This window comes from Halichoerus grypus, chromosome 1 (genome assembly GCF_964656455.1).
Source record: "Halichoerus grypus chromosome 1, mHalGry1.hap1.1, whole genome shotgun sequence".
Taxonomy (NCBI): domain Eukaryota; kingdom Metazoa; phylum Chordata; class Mammalia; order Carnivora; family Phocidae; genus Halichoerus; species Halichoerus grypus.
In genome coordinates, this window is record NC_135712.1 from 76,800,561 (window position 1) to 76,821,938 (window position 21,378).

The following is a 21,378-nucleotide window of genomic DNA, read 5'->3' on the forward strand; positions in this document are numbered from 1 at the left end:
CCATTCAAAACTAGCAATCTTTTGAACTAAATGTACAATGGGTTCAAGTAGCAGACCCAAGCGAGGTATACATTGCCTCTAAAATCTAAAGAACCTCATTAGGCACTGTGGCTCTTCCTTCATAATAGGAGGGCAGAAAATTTCCCTTTGCCTTTGGACAAGTATCTTGACATGTCCCGGACCGCTGATCCCCTAGAAAAGTCACCAGTGTGACTTTTGGTGACAAAAGCCTCAGAATTCGGGGGTGATATATTTCCATGCATGTGTCACACAAGTGTTAGAATAGTTGCTACTTCCTGTTCACCTGGTTAAATCAATATAATCTCATCAGTGAAACAGACCAATGTGATGTCTCACAGAACAGAGAGGTAATCAATTTCTCTTTGACTAGAATTTGACATAGGTTTGGAAGGTTGATATAACCTTGAGTGTACGAGTAATCCCAACAGCTGAAATCAAACTGCCCCTGATGATCTTTAATAACAGGTAAGAAGAAAAAAATAATAACAACAACAAAAAAACCCCAGCATACCAGTGGGTAGGGAATGTACATCTTGTTCAAGCAAAAAAGAAAAAAAAACTTCCACACATCTGGATCCATACTGTAGTTGGAGTCAGCCCTTGATTAAATGTACAATAATCCATTCTCACTGTTTATAGACTCATAAGCAAATTCAGTTTCTAACACGTAAGTAAAAAAGTGCAACTCAGGAGAAGGTATAATATACCCCAAAATAATTGTGAGGTTTTTCCAATTTATACCAACAAAAAACTGGAGAACATGAATGGGAACCGATCCTAAGGATATTAGAGCAGAGTGGAAGAAATATAATATTGGAGCAGACAAAATTTATTGACTACACTGCACCAGGCTACAATTGTAGATTCAATGTGTATGAGCCACTAAAAATGGCTCAAATAGTTTGCTTGGTTAATTGCCTAAAACATGGGACCAAAGGAAGTATATACTGAATGAAGTTGAAATGCCCAAGGAAGGCATCTAAAGGCTAAAGTGGATTATTATGTAGGACATCACCTCCCGTCTATGTCCCCTGTGAAGGTCCAGAGACACTTCCTTCACCAAAGCTATGAGAAATACATTTATGAGGGGAATCTCGACATGCTTAGGATGTAGCTCCAATGTGGCTCTTCTCTGTTGGCAGAAATGACAGTGGGAACTGTTGCCATTGAATTGAGCAACCTAAATTCAGTGAGGATAATGGTATCCTGGGGTGGCGGGTGCTGATTCAAGTCATATTTCCATTTATTTCTGCTTATACAGATCAGATAAGACTTGCATGGGCTGCCCATCTATTTTTGCTCTAGAGACAAAAGAGTCAATTAACCAATGCCAAAGATCTCTATGGATCAAACCATTCTGACTACTGCTTTGGCTCAGCTCCCATCATGGTAGCCAGTCCACCATGTCCTCCAGATTGGAGACAGAAAAAAAAAAATCCCACTTAAAAATAATGTTGGTTGTCAGAAACTATAGAAGAGGAAATCTCTTACCGACTTGGAATTAAATATTAAACAGATACTTTAGCAACAAAATTAAAAAATAAATTTAAAAGTCAGAAAAGAAAATCAGTAATTACCAGGAACTAGTATAGGTTTACTATGAATAATCCATGTTAAATGGTCTCATTTGTTTGTTTGTTTTTTAAGAGAGAGAGAGTGCACATGCATGCATGTGCAGGAGCTGGGGGTGGGGAGGGGCAGAGAGAGAGAGAGAGAATCTTAAGCAGGCTCTTGCCCAGTGTGGAGCCTAACTTGGGTCTCCATCTTACCACCCTGAGATCATGACCTGAGCCAAAACTGACTGAGGCCACCAGGCACCCTTCATTTGTTTCTTAAATGAGATTACTAAATCAGAAAAAATGTTATGTATGGTATGATGAAACTGACCCTACGTTTCTTGTAAACAAATAGTATGATAAAGAAAACCTGGATTTCATTAATAGTAGTGTGGTGGCAAATGAAGAAAAACTACACTCTAATCTGTACTGGTCAGCCTATATATGAACTGCCAGGCCTGTGTGGAATATGACATTTTCAAAGAAAGGTTAACCAAACAGAATACCACAAACAAGAGACAAGTTCAATAAGGGCTCTATATAACCCATCACATGAAGAACGGTTGTAGGAACTGGGGTTTTTGTGTCAAAAAAAAACAAAAAAAAACCACAAACTACTTCATTGGGAGAATACCAGTTAGCTGCCTTTATTTGAAGTGTGACCACATGGAATACAAAATTGATTTATTTTGGGTAACTTCAGAGGAAGATCTAGGATTAAATAGATAAATTTCTAGAGAGGAAGATTTGGGTACAATGTTCAGAAAAACTTTCTCCTTGCTGCAGCTGCTTAGCAGTAGAATTAGCTGCTGTGAAAAGCCAGGGATTCTCTGCCTTGCAAACGTTTCTGCAGAAGCTCGATCTGCAGCTGCTATGCATGTTTTGGTTGAGGGCATTGATGCAATATGGTAGGATGCTAAAGTAGGTGACGTTTAAGGTCCCTTCCAGTCTCAGCTTCAATGAGCCCATAAAGAGTAAGCAGAATGTAAAAGGAAAGAAGAAGAACTTGAGATGCATGGCATAGGCATTGACAGGATGTGAGACACAAGGGGTTTGTTTCAGAGAACTTGATCCTGACATATTTCCCATCCATAATGTAGCAATCTGATCCTTCCTATCTGCCTAGAAACACAAGCGTTAATGACATCGGACCTATCATTTTTCTCACCTCAATTTAACCCATCAACAATGATACATTGATTTAGATGTCATGCCTTTCCCTGGAAATGGAGATACGTGGAAGAAACAGTGGGCCAGGAACAGGAAATTGGAAGCTGTAGGATCTAATCCTGGTATTGCCAAAAATTCACCATCTGTTTTTTTGAGCAATTCCTTGCAAATTCCATGTGGCTTCACCCAGGAGGAGAATTGTGAGATGTTTGTTAAGATCTCAGTGTTAAACTGAGTGCAAATAGCCCATCAGATACAAGATCTAGACTCAGGTGCAACCTCATGACTTTGCCTCTCGTATTTCACATTGGTTGCAGCCCTGAAATGAAATCCAGCTCACGTATTTTTTGTCTTGGGTTTTAAGGCTGAAGTGAGAATTTAGCAGAAGATACCATGATTCCTCCTGTGGCTACAGAATTCTTCTAAGGGGTTGATGCAATCGAGTGGAATAAGAAAAGTATGGATCAGGTCTCAGTCACTTCCAAGGCCTCAGAAGGAGTTCTTCCCTAGCCTCTGAGGAACTGGTATCAGCAAGGAAATCTGGAGGCCTGGCCCCCTAACTGCCTTAGGAGCACGTTGTGGGAGGTGCAGACCAAAGGTGAGTTTACACATCAGTGACTAAAGTTTTCTGCCACTAAGCATAAGAAGTCACTCATGAGCAGCGTCCCTAAACCACAGCTACAGGATGTGGGCACAAGCCCTTGTATAATTGCTGGCCAAAAGCCAATGAGCATTCATCTCTGTGCAAATACTTGGGCTTTTTTTGTTGTTAACCTTTGAAAACCACAGGCATTAGTCTCTCTTTCTTCCCCTTGGCACAAGTCATCTTCTTTTCTCCAACTTGGTCTCTTGTGTGTAAAGAATTTCTGAGGAGTTTTTAAGCCTAAATTTAATACTTTTGCCCTCCCCTCTCCTGCCCCACAAAATGCCAGGCAGAGGTAAAGCCGCCTTACAAAATATCTGCTGGCTCTGCCGGCTTCCGCAGCTTTGTTTGGGCTTTTCGATCAGATAGGAAATCAGAGTTCTATGAGTGACCTTAGCCTTTAAGAAAAGACAGGTAATTTCTGGAAATTCCCCTTAAACAACGAAGACCTATTGTTTCCTCACCTCAGATTTAACCCAGCAACTATGATGCCCTGATTTAGACGTTATGCCTTTCCCTGGGAATAGAGATACATGCAGAGAGCAGTGGGCTAGGCATAGGAAGTTGGAAGCTTTAGAGTTTAATCCCCAGTACCAAAAACTCACCATCTGCTTTTTGAGCAATTTTTTTTTTTCCAGTTTCAATGCCTTTGCTTCCTGTTCTGTGAAATGAAAGCATTGGGTTGGGTGGTTTCTATGCCTCCTTAGCCCCAGGGCTCTGTGCATCAGCTTTCTTAGTGTTGCTTCAGCAAGGGGACAAGGATAACAGGCCTCAAGGCAAAAGATCCAAAGCACAGCAACTGACTTCTCTTTTCTGCCTTAGAGAATGGCCAAAGGTCAGGCCTCCAAAGAGGCCCAATTGCCCACTTGAAGGTCAGGCTTAGCATTTCTTGACAGCTCTCCTTCTTGTAAACATTAGAGAATCTACCAACCTTGCTTCTGTACCCAAATATCCCACATCCCGGTGAGAAAACCCAAGCTAACCCCACTCCAGCAAAAGAATTTTTTTTGTTTTTTACTGAAAGAGATGGCAGATGGATGTTACAGAGTCTAAATCAAAAGAAGGAGAATATTCTAACCATCAGGATGACCCACAATGTATCAGGAGACCTTGAACAATCTGTCCATAAAGATGTTCAAGCAGTTTTTGAAAAGAGACATATCGGGGATTTTCTAGTGGGAAAATGGGATAAAGATCAGATAAAGAAGATGGCCAACCATGACATTTTTATGATGATATGCCCAATACTTAATGCCCCTTGTAAATAATCCTATCCCCAATCAAACTTATGATGTCCCTTTCAGAAACCTTATTGGTAGTTCAGATGACAGTCTGAATGAAAAGCCCAGGCATATAGTAGGTCCCCTGGTTTGTGGTTTGTATTTCCTGTTGAGCTTATGGACAAGGAACCCAAGTGAGAACACCATGTGTCAAATGGGAGAATGATGGTCAGTAGGTCTATAGTGACCGAGGAAAATTTCCCAGAGGGAACTAAATATAGTTCCCTTGGATGTTGTCCTGCTTTCTGCTTCCAAGTTACCACTCTACAAGCAGGTACTCAATGTTTTATTTCTGCTTTTGTTTTTGTTTTACTTGATACAATCGTTTAACCTCATTTCATTCAGTCCTCACAAGATCTTTATGAAGTGGGCAGTAAAGGTATCACTGTATCCATTTTACAGATGAGGAAATTAAATCTTAGGAAAGTTAAGGTAATTTTCTAGGGTCTCATTTGAATGATTCAATTCTTTCCAAAGAAAAAAAACATTTAATTATCTAATCATCAGCAACAATTCTTTGGAGGATCATAATAAGGTCTCTAGCCTTAAAGTATGATACCAATCACCCATCTATCAACCTTGTTCACAATATCCACTTAATCTAGTCCCTACTTGAACACATCAAGTGATGGCAGGCTCCCTCTTCTAAGGAGCAACCCATTCCATCTTTGACATTCCTACCTAAAAGAAGTTCTTTCTTATCTTAAACTGCCTTCCAGATTCCTGAATCCTTTCATGGAATGGTAATAACTGGTAATAACCCAGTAATAACCTGCTTCCTAGGTCCCACGTATCAGTTTATGGGATATCCCACTAGACAGTCTTTGTGAAATGTGAAAAGCATTCTCCTGTCATCGCTAAGTTCACTCTTCTCCATGTTAAACAGTTTTGGTGTTATTAAACGCTTATCCTATTTGTTAGAGGCTAGACCTCAGGGCTAAGAGACATCTCCCTCCCCTCACCTTTTGCAGAGTTGGTGCTGTACTGTGTCCTTTAGAAAGTCACTTCGGAACAGTGTGTCCCAGGTTACGAGGAGGACAAATGTGCAGAAAGAAGTCTATTGTCAGGCTGATCCTTAAATGGTAACTCAAAAGAATGTGCTGGACATTTCAGATGCTTCTGCCAACAAATGCCACTATCTTGAGGCAAATAGGGATTTTCGGGCAGCAGTGTTATAATAATTTGCCAATTATGCCTGCTTCAGAACCACTGCCAAAACAATCCAACGACTTTTCATTCCACTACTGTTGACAGGACGGCTAAGGATTTCAACATTTCCTTTTACAGTCTGAATAGAAGTTCTCTGCCTTGGGGACTATAACAATATTTGCCATCATGGGGCTGGGGCTTGGGGGGAAGTGGGTGCTGGGAAGGTTTTTGGAAAGAGGGAGAGAAAGAGAAATGCTAATGGAAGTAAACAAAGACAAAGACGAAATAAAATGAGGGTTATTCAAAGTGTGGGTTTTGAATGCCTGCATCAGATTGATATTTGTTAATGAATCAGAGAACAAATCTTTGAAATTGAGGAAATAAATTTTTAGAAAAAAAGACTTCAAAAATACACTCTGCACAACCCCCCCACCCCCAACAACAACAACAAAAACATAGCTGGAAGTTTTAACTTGAATACCAACCAAGGCGTCTTAACTTTGGGTCTTGAGACAGACTTGAAAATCTGATTATAATAATATTTATGGTGTTCATCATTCAAAGTTTCTTTCCAAAATAGATTAAAAAAATGAAATTGTAAAATTGAAAAGGCAAAACTTGAAGAGATGTGATAATCTCCTGAGGTGTTCATCAGGGAAAGAAAAAGAGAAAATATGAGAGAAAAGAGCAAAGGAAACAGAATAAGGTAGGTCAGTATTTTTGAAAACATGCTCCTCAAAACTTTCTGGGACCCATTGCCATTCCACAGGGGGCAGCTCTGAGACTCCCCAAAAAAGAGGAATCCAGAGGCATTCCCATGTCCACTTCAATCTTAGTGGCCTCACTTCTATCTGTTTTACATTTTAGGTTTTACATTTTAGGAGTCCAAAACAGATTTCAACAGAAGGAAACGGTCTGCTATTGGAAAATAAAATGAAATAAATACTTGAACAAAAAACTGCAGAAGAAAATGAGCTATTAAAAGTTCTTGAGCAGCGAGTGATAGGGTCAAATTGTGCTTTAGATCTGGCAACCAAATGCAGGATGGATTAGAATAGAGTCAAGCTCAGATCAAAGATTCCAAATAAAAGGCTATGGCAAAATTATCCAGGGGAACAGAATTAGAGACTTGATCTAATAATATATACCTGTGAAAATGGAAAGGCAAGGAGTTCATGAACAATTTTTAAAGAAGAATGAACTTTAAGTTTGACATCTGGGCATTGGGGTACAATGCTAAGCCACACACAAATTTGGTACTGCTATGCTCTGACAGTTTGTGTCCCCCCAAAATTCATATGCCGAAAGCTTAAAGTCCAATGTGATGGTATTAAGAAGTGGGGCCTCTGGGAGGTGATTCGGTCATGAAAGCAGAGCCCTCATGAATAAGATTAATGCCCTTATAAAAGAAACACAAGAGAACCCTCTTGCCCCTTTACCATGTGAGGATATGACAAGAAGTCTGTAACCCGGGAAGAGGGCCCTCACCTGACTATGCTGGCACTCTGAACTCTGAATTCCAGCCTCCAGAACTGTAAGAAATACATTTCTGTTGTTTATAAGCCACCCAGTCTGTGGTATTTTGTAATAACAGCCTAAACAGACTAAGAAAGATACCATATAAAATTATTTGGCAAGGAATTTAGATATATCAAAACTGGTGGATTTCAGGGACGATGACTGGAACCATAAAAATGCCACAGAGAACCCCAGGATTTTGAAGATGCTGAGTGTGAGTGGCCATTGGAACACGGATATATGAACAGCAGAAAGAAATACAAAACTGAATCTTGAAGAAATATCAGGGATAGAAATATGGATTTGGAAGTCATTCTCATAAAAAGAGTAGCTAAAATAATACAGTCAGACCCCAATAAAAGAAAAAATCAGAATCAAAGGGCTCAAGATCAAGATCCAGAAAATGCCTACATTTAGAAGACAGAAGAATAAGAACCCAGAGAGTCTCCCCTCAGTTTATGATCAGGTATTCATTGACAACATTATTTGAGGAGCTTAAGAGAATGTATTTTCTGGTTTTAGGAAATTTGATTATTCATATATGAGGTCTGAGGTGTGCATCTATCAGTTTAATCAAGCTTTTAGATTTCCTAAGACACTAAGTATTCAACATCATGTAGTAGTACTTAAAAGTAATTAATTGTTTCAGTCCAAAAATATGGTGGTCTGAAATAGAATCTTCAATAAAGATATATTGATGGATGACATACTTATACACCAAAAAGAGTCTCAAAAACCAATACTCCCACGGGCAAGGGAATAGCCAAGTTTGTTGCGGTTTCCAATGAATGACATCAGCCCCATGTAGGTTTCAATCAAAATGGGTTCAGTTAACACCATCAGTCCCTTTCCTCTTCCAGATCCAGTGGAATTCTTGTGGGCATTCTGGATAGCTGGAACAAGCTTAGACGTGAACCCAGACAACTGAAGAGGAAAAGAAGGCCCAGAGTTAGTAAATGTAGAGTAGGTCCAGAGACACTTCCTCCCCAGCCAATCCTCACCAAAGCTGACCACTCTCCTGGGGCTGCAACTATCCTTACTTATATAGAAATCATTTCTCAGAATTGTCAACATGGCTTCTGTTAGCCTTTTAATGAATTAATCAGTCAATAAATTATGTACATAATGAACTTATCTGCCTCATCCTGTTTATTTTTCATCCTTCATAATTTGTACATTAAGAAGTCACTTCAATAAATATTTGCTGATGGCCCTTTATGAATCAGACACCTGTTGGGTGCTGCTGAAGATTTAATGACAAGTAAGATGTAGTCTCTGTCTCCAAAGATGTGATACTATAATAATCTAAGAAATGAAAAAATTTTTTTTAAGATTGAGAGATCTTTTTTTTTTTTTTTTTTTAAGATTGAGAGAGACAGAAAGATACAGTAGAAGCAGAGGGAGAGGGATAAGCAAACCTTGGTGCTAAGCATGGAGCCCGAGGAGGGGCTCAATGCCATGACCCCAAGATCATGGCCTGAGCCAAAATCAAGAGCCAGATGCTCAACTGACTGAGACACCCAGGTGCACCTTAGAAATGAACTTGTAATGATTATACAAAGATTGTGAAAATAAACAGCAGAAGAGGCACAAGATGCTAAGAGAACACAAAAGAGGGAGAAATCATATGTAGTGAAAGGATCAGAAATGACCTCAAAAGGAAACTCTTGAGACAATCCTTAAAGGGCTCATAGGGTTTCATTAGGTAAAATGGGGTTAAGAAGGGCCTAGTCAACAGCTGTTGTTTTTTTCCAACCCAGCATCCTTTCCACCATTTGAGATTCTTCTTCCAACAAGAGTACCTTCTTTGTTCTTTGGAGAACCACCCTATCCCATTTAGCCCACATAGTTTAAGTGGCGCTGACTTTACCATATGGCTCAAGCCTAACCAATCAGAGGAGTCCATTTCTCTGGTCACAGAGATTGGTTCAGGATGGGTACATGACCAATGTTGTTACAAAACTGATAGAATACAAGCCTCCCGGGAGGTATTCATGGTCATTTTGCCACACATAGTGAGAACCTGACTGAGAAATAAGCCCACAAAAGTAAAAGAACTAAGATGTAGAGAAAGATGAATTCTTGACAAAGTCATGCAAATTACTAGATCAGCCAACCCTGAACTTTTAAGTTAAGTGAGTAAAAGAAAAATTCCTTCTTTTGGTCAAGCCAAGTTGAATTGGATTAAGAGGAGGGTAGTTCAGGGAGAATTCTAAACAGAGAAACAAGCAAGGAAATGAAGTAGGAAAGATATGAGCTCATATCCTTGTATTTCCAAAAAGCTCTTTTATTTCCGTGATTTCTTTCTAATATAGATGCATTAGGTAGGTCAAAGAAGGTATCACCACTTCCGTGTTAGAAAACCAAGGCTCATAGAAGGTAAATGACTTATCCACAGTAACTCCACTTTCTGCATCACAGTAAAAAAGAACATTGGGAATAAAATCTTATTCACAGTGAGATCCAAATCTGTTTCCTAGGCAACTGGCCACTAATCTAAATTAAGACTCTTATTAGAGCATATTCCAATATCAATTCAAATTATTAAGCATACTTATATAAAGTGATCATTGTTCTTCCCATTTGTCCATGAGGATACCAATCTCTGCTTTAAGAGATTAACACAAGAGTGATGATTCACTGCAGACAGAGAAGCCTGTAGTCTTTCCCCATAATACAATTTTCCATATAGATCTCATGCTGGATTCTTAATTTTATATTGCTCTTGAGCAAACCACTTCTTTATTCTAGTCTTAGTTTCCTTATTAGTAAAAGAAAAACTTTTAAAATTTAGAATGTATCTACTATTGCTAGTTAACCTAACCCATAAGCAAAAAAACAAAAAAAAAAGCCATGCAAATAAAACCTCTATAATTTTCTAACTGTGTAACATTATAAATTCATTTTCCCTTTTTGAGCCTCAGTTGTTCTTTTGAAAAGAAGCACTGAAATCTATGGATTTTAGATAATATCAGAAATAAAAAAAAATAGTGACTATGATGATAAAACAACATAATTTTCTGGAGTTCCTCAATACTTCTAGGTTTTCAAAATAAAAAGATAATATTTGCTCTACTTTTCTTTTTTTTTTTTAAGATTTATTATTTGAGAGAATGCAAATGTGAGCAGGGGGAGGGAGAAGGAGAGGGAGCAGGAGAGAGAGAGAGCGAATCTCAAGTAGACTTCCTGTTGAGTGTGGAGCCCGAAGAGGGACTCAATCCCACGACCCAGAGACCATGACCTGAGCCAAAATTAAGAGTTGGACACTTAACCAACTGAGCCACCCAGGTGCCCCTGTCTCTCTACTTTTCTTTAAAGTTATATTTAAAGTAATTAAGTAATACCAAAACATTAATTTTAAAAAATAGACTCACTTTCACTGAGGCTAATGAATGTAATAACACAGAAGTAGGGTTTTGCTTGTTCTCCATGAGCTTCAGTCTACAGCAGCAAAGACAGACAGAAGGTACTTTTTATTACTATTTGCAGTTCCAGCATCCTCTTTGAGATCTTAAAGAGAATCTAAATATTGCTGTTACTGAAGGATACATACTATAATCATACAGCCTGAGGATTCTAAAAGGAAGGACGTCCTTCCTTTCAGCAAACTCCACCAGTGCTTTAGTTGATTGAATAAGAAAAGCAGAAAGAAGTGATCTTTCTTCAACTTCCAAAAGAGGAAAGAAGAAAGGAAAGAATAAGTTAATAACATGGACATTTAATCACTATGTTTTAAAATCATAGAATCTCAAGGTCAGAAGTGATCTTGAGCTTATCAATTCACCACTCATCTACTGTTATGCCTTGCTACATCTTTACCAAGAAGCCACATCCCTCTCCATGGACATATCCAGTGATATGGAACTGACTGCTATCTAACCATGTCTACTTCATCACTGTATAGTGGGAAAATGCTTGGCATTAGATGTACAAGGCCAGATATGTTTCCTTGCTCTATCAGTAACTGATGGTTAGACCCTGGATAAAACCATATAATCTCACTGAGCCTTAGTTTATACATCTGAAAACGGGCAAATAATAATGATGATGATAATAATACTAAATGACAACCTCATCAGATTGCTGTATGAATTTAAGTGAATTATTCAAAAATATTTTATAAAGCATATTATTTATAGGTACAAATATTTTCATTATTTATAGGCAGAGAAGACTTTAACTTCCTTAGTCCCATTTCCTTCAATTCTGTACTTGGAATGCCAATTGACTTAATATGAATCATAGACTCCATAAAACAATTTTTTAACTCTGATATGAGCTTTTTAAAAGTAACAGAGTTCTCTGGATGACAAAAGATACATTAAATTCTACTCAGAAACCATGATTTCAAAAAACATGGCTTGAGCATCAAAGTATCTCCCCCAAGATATTTATCAGTTATAAAGAGAAAAATACTGACTTTGCAGAGGAGAAATCCAGCATACACCATTTTAAACAAGTGACTAAGATTAACACCACTAGTAATAAGACATACAGGCATCATAAGCCTACAATGAAGACACAGTATCATTTCTATAGTATCTGCACCAAAAAAGCAGACTACAATTTAATCATGAGAAAACATCAGGCAAACCCAAATTCAGAGACATTCTACAAAACAACTGACGAGTATTCATCAGACATGCCAAGATCATGAAAACAAAGGAAGAATGAAGGATGTGATGAGTCCTGGGTGTTATACACAACTAATGAATCATCGAACATTATATCAAAACTATTGATGTACTATATGTTGGCTAATTGAATTTAAATTAAAGAAAAGGAAGAATGAGAAACTGTCACATTTTGAAGGAGAATAAAGAGACAGAACAACTCAATATAATATGTTATCATCGACTGGATCCTGGGAAGATAGAGGACATTAGGAAAAACAAAACAAAAACCCAGTGAAATCTGAATAAGCCCTGTAGTTTACTTAATATTATTGTACCAATGTTTAGCTCCCAGGTTTTGATAACTATATTATATTATGTAAGTTTTTAGAAGAATTTGAATGACAGGTACATGGAAACTTTACCATCTTTGAAATTTTCCTGTAAGTCTAAAATTATTTCAAAATAAAAAGCCTTTAAACTCTGGATTGAAAGAAAATCTTAAATATTAGTTCCCCAGGATTATTGAAGTTTTCAATTGATCAAAAAGAAAAGTTCCAAAGAAAACCAGGTGCAAGATGACACTCTTACTTTGTTTTTCTTGACTCTATATTTTTTTTAATATGAACCTACATCAAAATTATACCAGCATTACTGAATTTTCATTAAGACTATGTTTTCTGACATGAATTACACCAAGACAATTGGGTTTACTGAAGAATTTTCCATCTGAAAGAAATAATTTATAAATTTTCCCTTTTTTTCCTGAAAAATTTCCATTGAATGAATTCATGTCTATACAATTAAATTAAGTCAAAAAGTTGATTTTTTTTTCCATTCCAAATTTAGTAATTGTTAAGTTTTCTTCTGAGGATATTACTTTTAATATTATTACTTTCCTGAGTGTGATTTTAGTTGTTAATTTTGTGTTTAACTCTACTAAGTACACTAACTTTCCTCAGGCCAAGTTTTGCTTCCTAATGTCAAAAATTACATGCAATTCCTGTTTGTTTATTAGCTATGTAAGGTTACCAGCTGTCATTTTAGTTTTAGCTGCTTTTTCTATGTATATATGAATTGTTTCTATCAGTATTAATACTGTAAACTAACTCTCTATGTCACTAATAGATTAAAAAGCTCTAAAATCATCCAAAAAATATTAATGAAACACCTACACTATTCGCCAGACATTTTCTAAGTGCTGTGACTAGAGAGGCAAGACAGGCATCCTGTTCCTATGGAGATTACATTCTTGTGGTATGAGAAAAAGTAAAAGTAAATATAGGTGATTTTGATGGTGATAAATTCTAGGAGAAAATAAAATGTGGAAAAGGGTAAAGTAATAGGATTGAGGGTTATTTTACATATTGAATTCAGGGCACAACTTTCTGAGGAAGTAAAACTTGATGTGAGGCCCAAATGATGAAAAAGATGCAATCGTGTGGAGAAGGTATACCAGGAAGAAAATAAAAACCCCTGCACAGGCTGTGAGGTAGGGATGAGCTTAGTTTATTCAAGGAATAGGGAAAAATCCTATTCAGCTAGAATATAGTGATTAAAGGAAAGAGATTGAGATGAAACCTTAGGCACAGAGCATCTTGTAAGCCATATTAGGACTGTGGATTGAAGTGATTTTAAAGATAAGTTCAATAATGCATGTTTTTTGTTTGTTTTTTGGGTTTTGGTGGGGTTTTGTGGGGTTTTTGTTTGTTTTTTGTTTTGTTTTGTTTGTTTTTTTAAAATAATCCTTGCTATTGCATGGAGAATTTACTGTTGGGGTCAAGAATGGAAGCAGGAAGATTAAGAGGAGTTTGAAGGTCACTTCAGTAGTCCAGGCAAGAGATGATGGTGGCTTGGACAAAGAGAGCAGTGGAGAACATGAGAACTGGTTGACAGGGATACTACTTGGAGGCAGAGTCATAAAAATTGCCAGTATAAATAAATATAGGGGATGAAGAGAACAGAGGAATCAAAGATGACACCTAGATTTTTCGTCTGAAAAACTGGATAGAAAGTGATTTCATTACTAGGTTGGGAAAACCTCATCAAGAGAAGGGCTTGCATGTGGTGAAGTACAGGGATCAAGGATTCTGTTCTAGATGTGTGGTTTGAGGTGTCTAAACAGTAAGCCTCTAGTAATTTCTAATGGTCAGCTGGATACATGAGTCTGGAGCATGAAGAAATAAACAGATGATAGGTCCATGTCTATAGTCAGCAATTCCAAAATAAGAATTATAGATCCTGAGGTCAAGAACAATATTCATAAAGTGAAGTTAATAGCTTAAACAAGATAGGATATAGGGCAGGGATTAGAAATCCTGTTTGGGGATCTAATAGGTAAACTGAGGGTCCAAGTGTTTCAGAGATTTATCCAATGATAAATAACTAGTAAGCAACTGAGCAAAGTCTTGGACCCAAGTCTCCTGACTTAAGTGTTAAAGTACTCTCTTCTATAACATACTGCTATTATGAGCAGTAAAATTCTAATATTTAGAAAAGGATTTATGTTCCTTATTTTTCAGAAGGGATAGAAAAAAAGATTATACCCAGTAATTTTCAAACCATGTTCCTTAGAACACCAGATTTCCTCATAGGTTGGATGACAATATAATTTATCATCCAAACCAAGATTCTTTTGAAAAGAAAGGAAGTGTAGTTATTAACAATGTTGGGACAACAGATATTCCTGAGGGTTTGGGGAAAAGATGTGGAAGGCAAGCAGGTAACATACGCCAGTCCCTGCAATCACATCAATTAGAGCTGCTCTATTTTTAACAGTTTTATATATTTGCGTTTCAAGTAAGATTTTATTTTTAAAAGTCTTTTGTTTCTAAAAAAATTTTTGAAAAATACTATACTAAGCTTGCCTAGCAACCTCTAGCTCTGACAGTCTATTCAATCCACAAAGATCTATAATGTCTATGCTCCTATTCATTTTTCAAAACCAAATGCAAATCCTATCTCTCCCACAATGTCTTTCCATCTACTCAAGGTAAAAATTAATATTTTATTCTGCCACATTTCATTTATATCTCCACTTAAATATTTCATCCGGTTTCTAAGAATTAGAGTCACAAGTGCGGCTGTTTGTCTAAATAAGTAAACCAAGGTTTCTTTACCTTGGGACTATTGTTATTTTGTGCCAAATAAATCCTTGCTGTGGGGGACAATGTCCTCTATATTTCAGGATGTTAAGCAGGCTCAATAGCCTCTACCCACCAGATACCAATAGCATCCCCACACCAGGTGTGAGAACCAAAATGTCTTGAAACATTGCCAAATGTCCCCCAGGAGGTAAAATCATCCCCTGTTGGAAAGCACTGAACTAAAGGAAGTATGCATGATGTAACATGAATATTGAGATTAAACAGATCCAGTCTTAGGTTGCAAATATGGCACTCATTAGCTGTGTGACTGTGGGCAAGTTATTCAACCTCTCTGAATTTTATATTTCCTTTTCCATAAAAAAAAATAATAACAATAACATCAAATGCAGAGGGTGGCTGTAAAGATTAAACCAACTTTAATAATTGAAGTATTTGTGTATAAGCTCTCCATGTACAGATACACATATTCATGTATTTCAGGAAAAGCTGGGGAAGTGGAATGAGATGAGGCTGGAATTTGGAGTCATATTGCAAAGGCCATTAAGGAAGCCTATTACCAATAACCAACAAATACTGTCAGTAAATCACTGACAATAACATCATCAAACTATGACTTCCTGAAGACCAAAATGCAATTCACCTCAACATTCCCATTGCCAACACCCTCTGGACTGTCAGGATACTTTTTCCTAGATCAATAAATGTCTTCAGATTAGATGACTGGATGTGCCTCCAGTCCTCATCATAAGCTTCATTCAGAGAATCCTCTGTGGCCTCAGCATATAAGTGCTGGAAAGAAAAAGTTGACACTATTTCATACTCAATGAACTTGGCATTTCATTAGAGTCAGAAGCATTTATTTCTAGTCATTTCGATGAGCCCTCTAAAAGGAGGAGGGACCACGAAGACAACGGGACAAGCAGTACATTGAAGGAAAGGCAGACAAAAGGCCAAGTCCCCAAGCTGGCTCTTGAGCATTTCAAGCACCTGAATGAACTCAATCTGTGTGACAGGAACGCGGTGTCATCTGATATGAATGCCACCCGCCACATACTTTTCTCTAAAAGCTTTTATACACCCACCCTTGGCTCCTTCTTTTATTTCAGTCCCAAAAACAGAGGGTCAAGTTTTAACAACTCGGATTACATAGGAGCCGTGTGCTGGTCGGGGTAAAGTATAGCAGTGTGTGTAGGTGGGTGGGTGTGTTGGAGGTCGGTGCAGAGTGCTCAACGTTCTTCTTGACTTTACAGCAATTATTTACCAGCTGAGTGACTGGGCTCCTGGGTTGCTTCAGGTGCTGTCTGCCAGCAGTTCACTGCCTAGAGTCTCAGTTTTCCTTATTACAATGGTAACTTGCTTCCTGTTTACACTGGGGAAAGAGACCAGGTTTCATGCCTGCAGGCCCACATTCCTCAGCAGAGCAGGTTTTCCAAACCTTCAGGCTATAAGTTTCCCTCTGTAGGAAGTGAAGCATGCTGGGATAAAGAGTAAGTCCATCCAATACCCAATACTGGAAACCACTTGAAAAGTCACACAGCTGGATAGAATGTTTCTACCACTCTGGCACATTTAACCTGGAATTATCTTTATGGAGACACCTTGATTGTGGGTATATTCAGATGTGTAGAGAGAAAAAGGAGGCTGAGACAGAAGCTTCTTTCCTCTAAGAGAGGTTCCTATACATCCTAATTTGCATCCTCTTCCTATTCCATTCCCCCAACACTCCCCTGTCAACACACACATGCTTAAAATTCTAGCTAAAATTAGCTACTCTTTATTTAAGAACATTTCATATGGTTCTTGGTAATTTGCAGGTTCCAACCAACTTTCTTTTATTTAAAATGTTTTTCCCCCCATCCTTTGATGCTTAAATCACTCATACTTTGAGTTTCACTTCAAATGTTATCATACCTGTTAACCTTTGGACTTACTTGTTCTCTCTTCTGGACTCCCATAGAACCTTGTAAATCCCTCTATATGCTACAGTCTTAGCATATTAAATTATAATTTGTTAATTACTTTTTTTTTTTTTTGCTTTCTCCCTCTACTCTCTACGTATCTGGAGGGCAAAATCTGTTTTATTCTTCTTGGTATCCCAGCTTACTAGCACACTGCTCAGCATGTAGTATTCAATGTCAGGTGGGTATTCAATGAGTATTTGTCAAATATGTGAAGGGAAACTAAGGAGCTAAGGATGTAAAGTTACATTTGATTGCTAAAACATTGGTTCATTTTCATAATTCCCTTGAAAAGAAAGGTAAATATGCCAGAAAAGAATAAAAAGGATCTCTTTGATTTGGTTATAGAGCATTCATGACCCATTCACTATTATTCACCAGCTCTGGGCTGGGTCATTAGTTCCTCCTAGCAAGACTGTCCACACATCCTAAGAACCCAGCAAGGTAACAGTTAAAACAGGGGAAATGAGACTACAAATTACAAATATAAAGTGGATGAAACAATCGAGGATAATTGAGTCATGTCATAAGTATAATATATCACATTCCATCACATCACACACACACGCACACACATGCATGCACAGAGTTTGCTCAGGTTTATACCCATTTCCCAGCTTATTAGCAAATTGTTTAGGTGTGGAAATAGAGCATTTTATTGTAATACCTTAGTCAATTCACTTAATCACTCTAAGTATCTTCATTTTAAAAAAGAGATAGCTATCTTGACCTCACAGGGTTTTTGTTAGTTGAATTACATGAAAACATACAAACTATAATCAATAAATATAGTCTGATTACATAATATAACATGAGATTATTTTTATGTCTTGTAACAAGAAAGTCAATGCCAAAAAATGATTATTTCCTATTTTCACAACTGTTTTATATGAGTAATGCAAAGTATATGCATACACAGATTGGAACAGGTTGGTGAGGCTCAGAGATAAGCAAGCATGTCTGGAAAGAGGCCATTTGACCATCATATTTGCCAGATGTAGAATGCCATAGAGTTAATAAGATGAATACAAGAAAACATGATGTATTTTGATGCTGTGTTATATAAATTTTATAGTAATGTTTTTATTTTTATTTATTTATTTTAAAAGATTTTATTTATTTATTTGACAGAGAGAGACACAGTGAGAGAGGGAACACAAGCAGGGGGGAGTGGGAGAGGGAGAAGGAGGCTTCCCACCGAGCAGGGAGCCCAATGCAGGGGCTCAATCCCTGGACCCTGGGATCATGACCTGAGCCAAAGGCAGACGCGTAATGACTGAGGCACCCAGGCACCCCAACAGTAAGTTTTTTTAGATCAGTGTTAAGAGACTTAGAAATAATATGAATTTGTATTTAAGTGCAATTAATGTTTCCATTAATGCTCTTTCCTATGGTACTTGCCTGACCAACCAAGCCCAAGACTCAGCTTTGACCCAAAGTTGTATGATCTGAAACTTTATCACCAGTTCAGCTTTCTCTCTTGAGCTTCAGACCTAAATTTCTAACTGCCTGACAACTAACTGATCCACATGTTCCATGGAGGTGTCAAACTCAACATGTCCTACACTGCACTTCCAAACCTACTCTCCTTTCAGTTTTCCCCACTGAAATTAATGGAATCACCATCTACCCAATCCAGAAACCACATCTTCAACCTCTTTCTCTCCTCCACCTACTACTATATCCTGTAAGTTACGTACTTTCATTAATTCTGTGTCTTGAATATCTCAAAATTTCTTTATTTTCTCTCCATTCCTACTGCCCTTAACCTAAGCCCTTATACCTATCATTTGAACCATTATAATCATGATGGGAATATATAAGATTAAGCTCCATAAACTCCAGCTAAAATGAATTACCCCATGTCTAAGAACATTCCTTGTACCTTCATGTGCCTCCACTCCTCTTCATTTGATCTAAACTTCTGATTTAATCAATTTAGTACTCATTTAAAAATCTTTGCATTTTTATCTACCTCCTCTGTTAAGCAATGCCTTCCACAAGGACATGAATCTTGTCTCATTTATGTTTGTATCCTGAACAATAATACCTGTACTTTGTAGGTGTCAGAAAATATTTATTGAATAAAGAGATCCCAGGTGCTATACAAGAAAAGACTCTGAGTAAGAATAAATTCAGATTTTTTAATGTATTTTTTAAATAAGTTATTCCATTAGATTGTACATAATTTGAAAATTTTTACTATGTGTAACCCAGCTCTACAGGATTCTTTTTCCTCTGCCATAACAGATTTGCTAAATTGAATTAAATTGCTTCAGGTATTTAGTTTAGTTATGCATTTTCCCCATATTTTTCTACTTTTTCCCATTTCATTTATAAGGGGAATGGAAAAACTAGTTATATCATCCTTTTAAAATCTTATGTTATGCCAAAATACTCACATAAAAGGAATTATATGTCCACAGAATTATCTTTCTTCTTATTTACTCATTTATATTAATATAACTGAGTATTAATCAAAGCCAATCTTGGAAAATATCCTAAACACAAATAATATTGTGACATAAAAAACAACAACAAAAGAGAAATTAAGACTCAAAGAACTGGATCAGAGTACTCATCATCTGACATCACAGATGGAGATCACTTGTCTTCATAGAGAATCAGGACTTGGGGTGGCCTTGAATAAGAAATAGTTTGGCAAAAGAAAAACGCCAGACTGTTGCCAGGAAATTAAAAAAAAAAAAAAAAAGCTTTGGAAGAGTAGTTTAAGGAGAAAAACCATAAAGTAAATACACTTGACAGATCCACAAAATAGTTTGATTGACTGAAAACCAACCAATTGAACAACCATTCATTATACTCACATCCACACATGTGTGCTCGAGTGCACACACACACACCTGCTATTCTTACTCCCATCCAACAAGAGCTATATAAACATTGAGTTTTCCTTTTAGCCTTGACTAATAGGAAGGCTTGTGTAAAATTAATACTCCATTCTACTAACCACATTCATGGTATTTGGGAAATAATTATCCTATCCCCCTTTTGACATTTTATTTCTTATCTTCTTTTTAAAATTATTTGATTGTATTTATATGTATCAGAATAAAACAAAGTACCATCAAGAATTAGAGTAATGCAGTGCCATTTCTCTGCAGTGAATAGAACTTATTCTTTAATCCCTTACCCTGAATGTCTTCCAGCAAAGGACACTCAAGGAGTCAGGTATGAGGAATAAGAGACTTGGCTCAGGAAGTAATGGATGTAATAACCAAGGCAGTTGGTATTTATTTTAACTTACAATAAAATACAAGGACTATTAATGCAAAAATACATATTATTTTAATGGCCAGAACTAGACTTCCTTTAAAGGTGGGAAATGGCTTTGGAAAAATACATTATTAAGCATTCTGGGTTGGATTAGAAGGTGTTTAAAAAAAAAGAAACAGGTAAAATACTCTGAACTATTAATAAGGAGAAAAGAAGAAGGAGGAGAAGAAGAAGGGAAAAAAAGAAGAGGAAGGAGAAGAAGGGGAAGAGGAAGGGCAAGCATTTGGGGAGGAGCAAGACAGGATCCAGAGGAGAGGAGAGAGGATTATGAAGCAATGTATCAGAGTATTACTATTAATAAGGATTTTAAAAACAGGGAGAGCTGATATTCCCTGTGAAGTTTGGACTCATTATTATGATGTAAATTCCCACTCCATTTCCCTGAAACCCTCAGCAAGACTACTCTCACATCAATGCCTTTGTGTAAGTGTTTTTGTTGTTCTCATTGGTTTTCATTTTGTGCTGTTTTCTTGATTTTGAATGGTAGAGTCAGGCTAGGGGCTGATGTTGAAGCTTGGGCTGCAGCATCGTGAAATTGGACTATCACATGATCCATACAATGAACTAACTCAGTGCCTGCAATAAGCCAGAGGTACACCTTGAGACCATAAGTCCCTGAGGATGTTTGCATAAATCTTGAAAAGACCATTGACCTTTCTGAGAGCAGAAGGAATTTAAGCCAACTCCACCTATATATTTGGGGGAATGAAGACTCTGTCTATCCTTTAATCACATGTTTCTCCCAAATCCTTTTCAAAATAGGGGACTTATCAACTAAAAATGTTTTTTATACATATACATACTTGCATGAATAGGTGTGTTGAAAACAATGCAGGCAATGCAATGCATGCCATCCATCCACAGACTTTAGATGTATGTTGCAATCTTTTGAATTTATAGCAAACAGAGAGTTGTGATATTTGGAAGTGAATGACAGCATATAAAAGTAAACATAGAAAGGCTAGAGAAGGCAAGAATTTCTAGGCCTATAAGCACACTCCTATGCGTATACGGATTTTGTTGAAAATATAAAAGTTTGATCTTTTTCTGCATTTACAGCTCCAAC

At 37.2% G+C, this 21,378-nt stretch overlaps 1 protein-coding gene across 5 annotated transcripts in view; it reads right to left on the reverse strand.

Annotated features, from left to right (window-relative positions):
- Positions 1-2,199: 2,199 nt before the first annotated feature.
- The window catches only part of TPRG1 (tumor protein p63 regulated 1), a 213,613-nt gene continuing 194,434 nt past the window's right edge, over positions 2,200-21,378 (reverse strand). For 2 of the 5 annotated variants that reach the window (XM_078068056.1, XM_078068059.1), the window contains exons 6-8: positions 15,698-15,846; positions 10,712-10,778; positions 2,200-8,261 (exon numbers count right to left, since the gene is read on the reverse strand). In XM_078068056.1, the coding sequence (XP_077924182.1) occupies positions 8,067-8,261; positions 10,712-10,778; positions 15,698-15,846 (411 nt within the window). In that variant the 3' untranslated portion in view covers positions 2,200-8,066. The remainder of the gene's footprint in view (positions 8,262-10,711; positions 10,779-15,697; positions 15,847-21,378) is intronic. The other 3 variants (XM_078068063.1, XM_078068070.1, XM_078068066.1) reach the window with 3 other exon arrangements.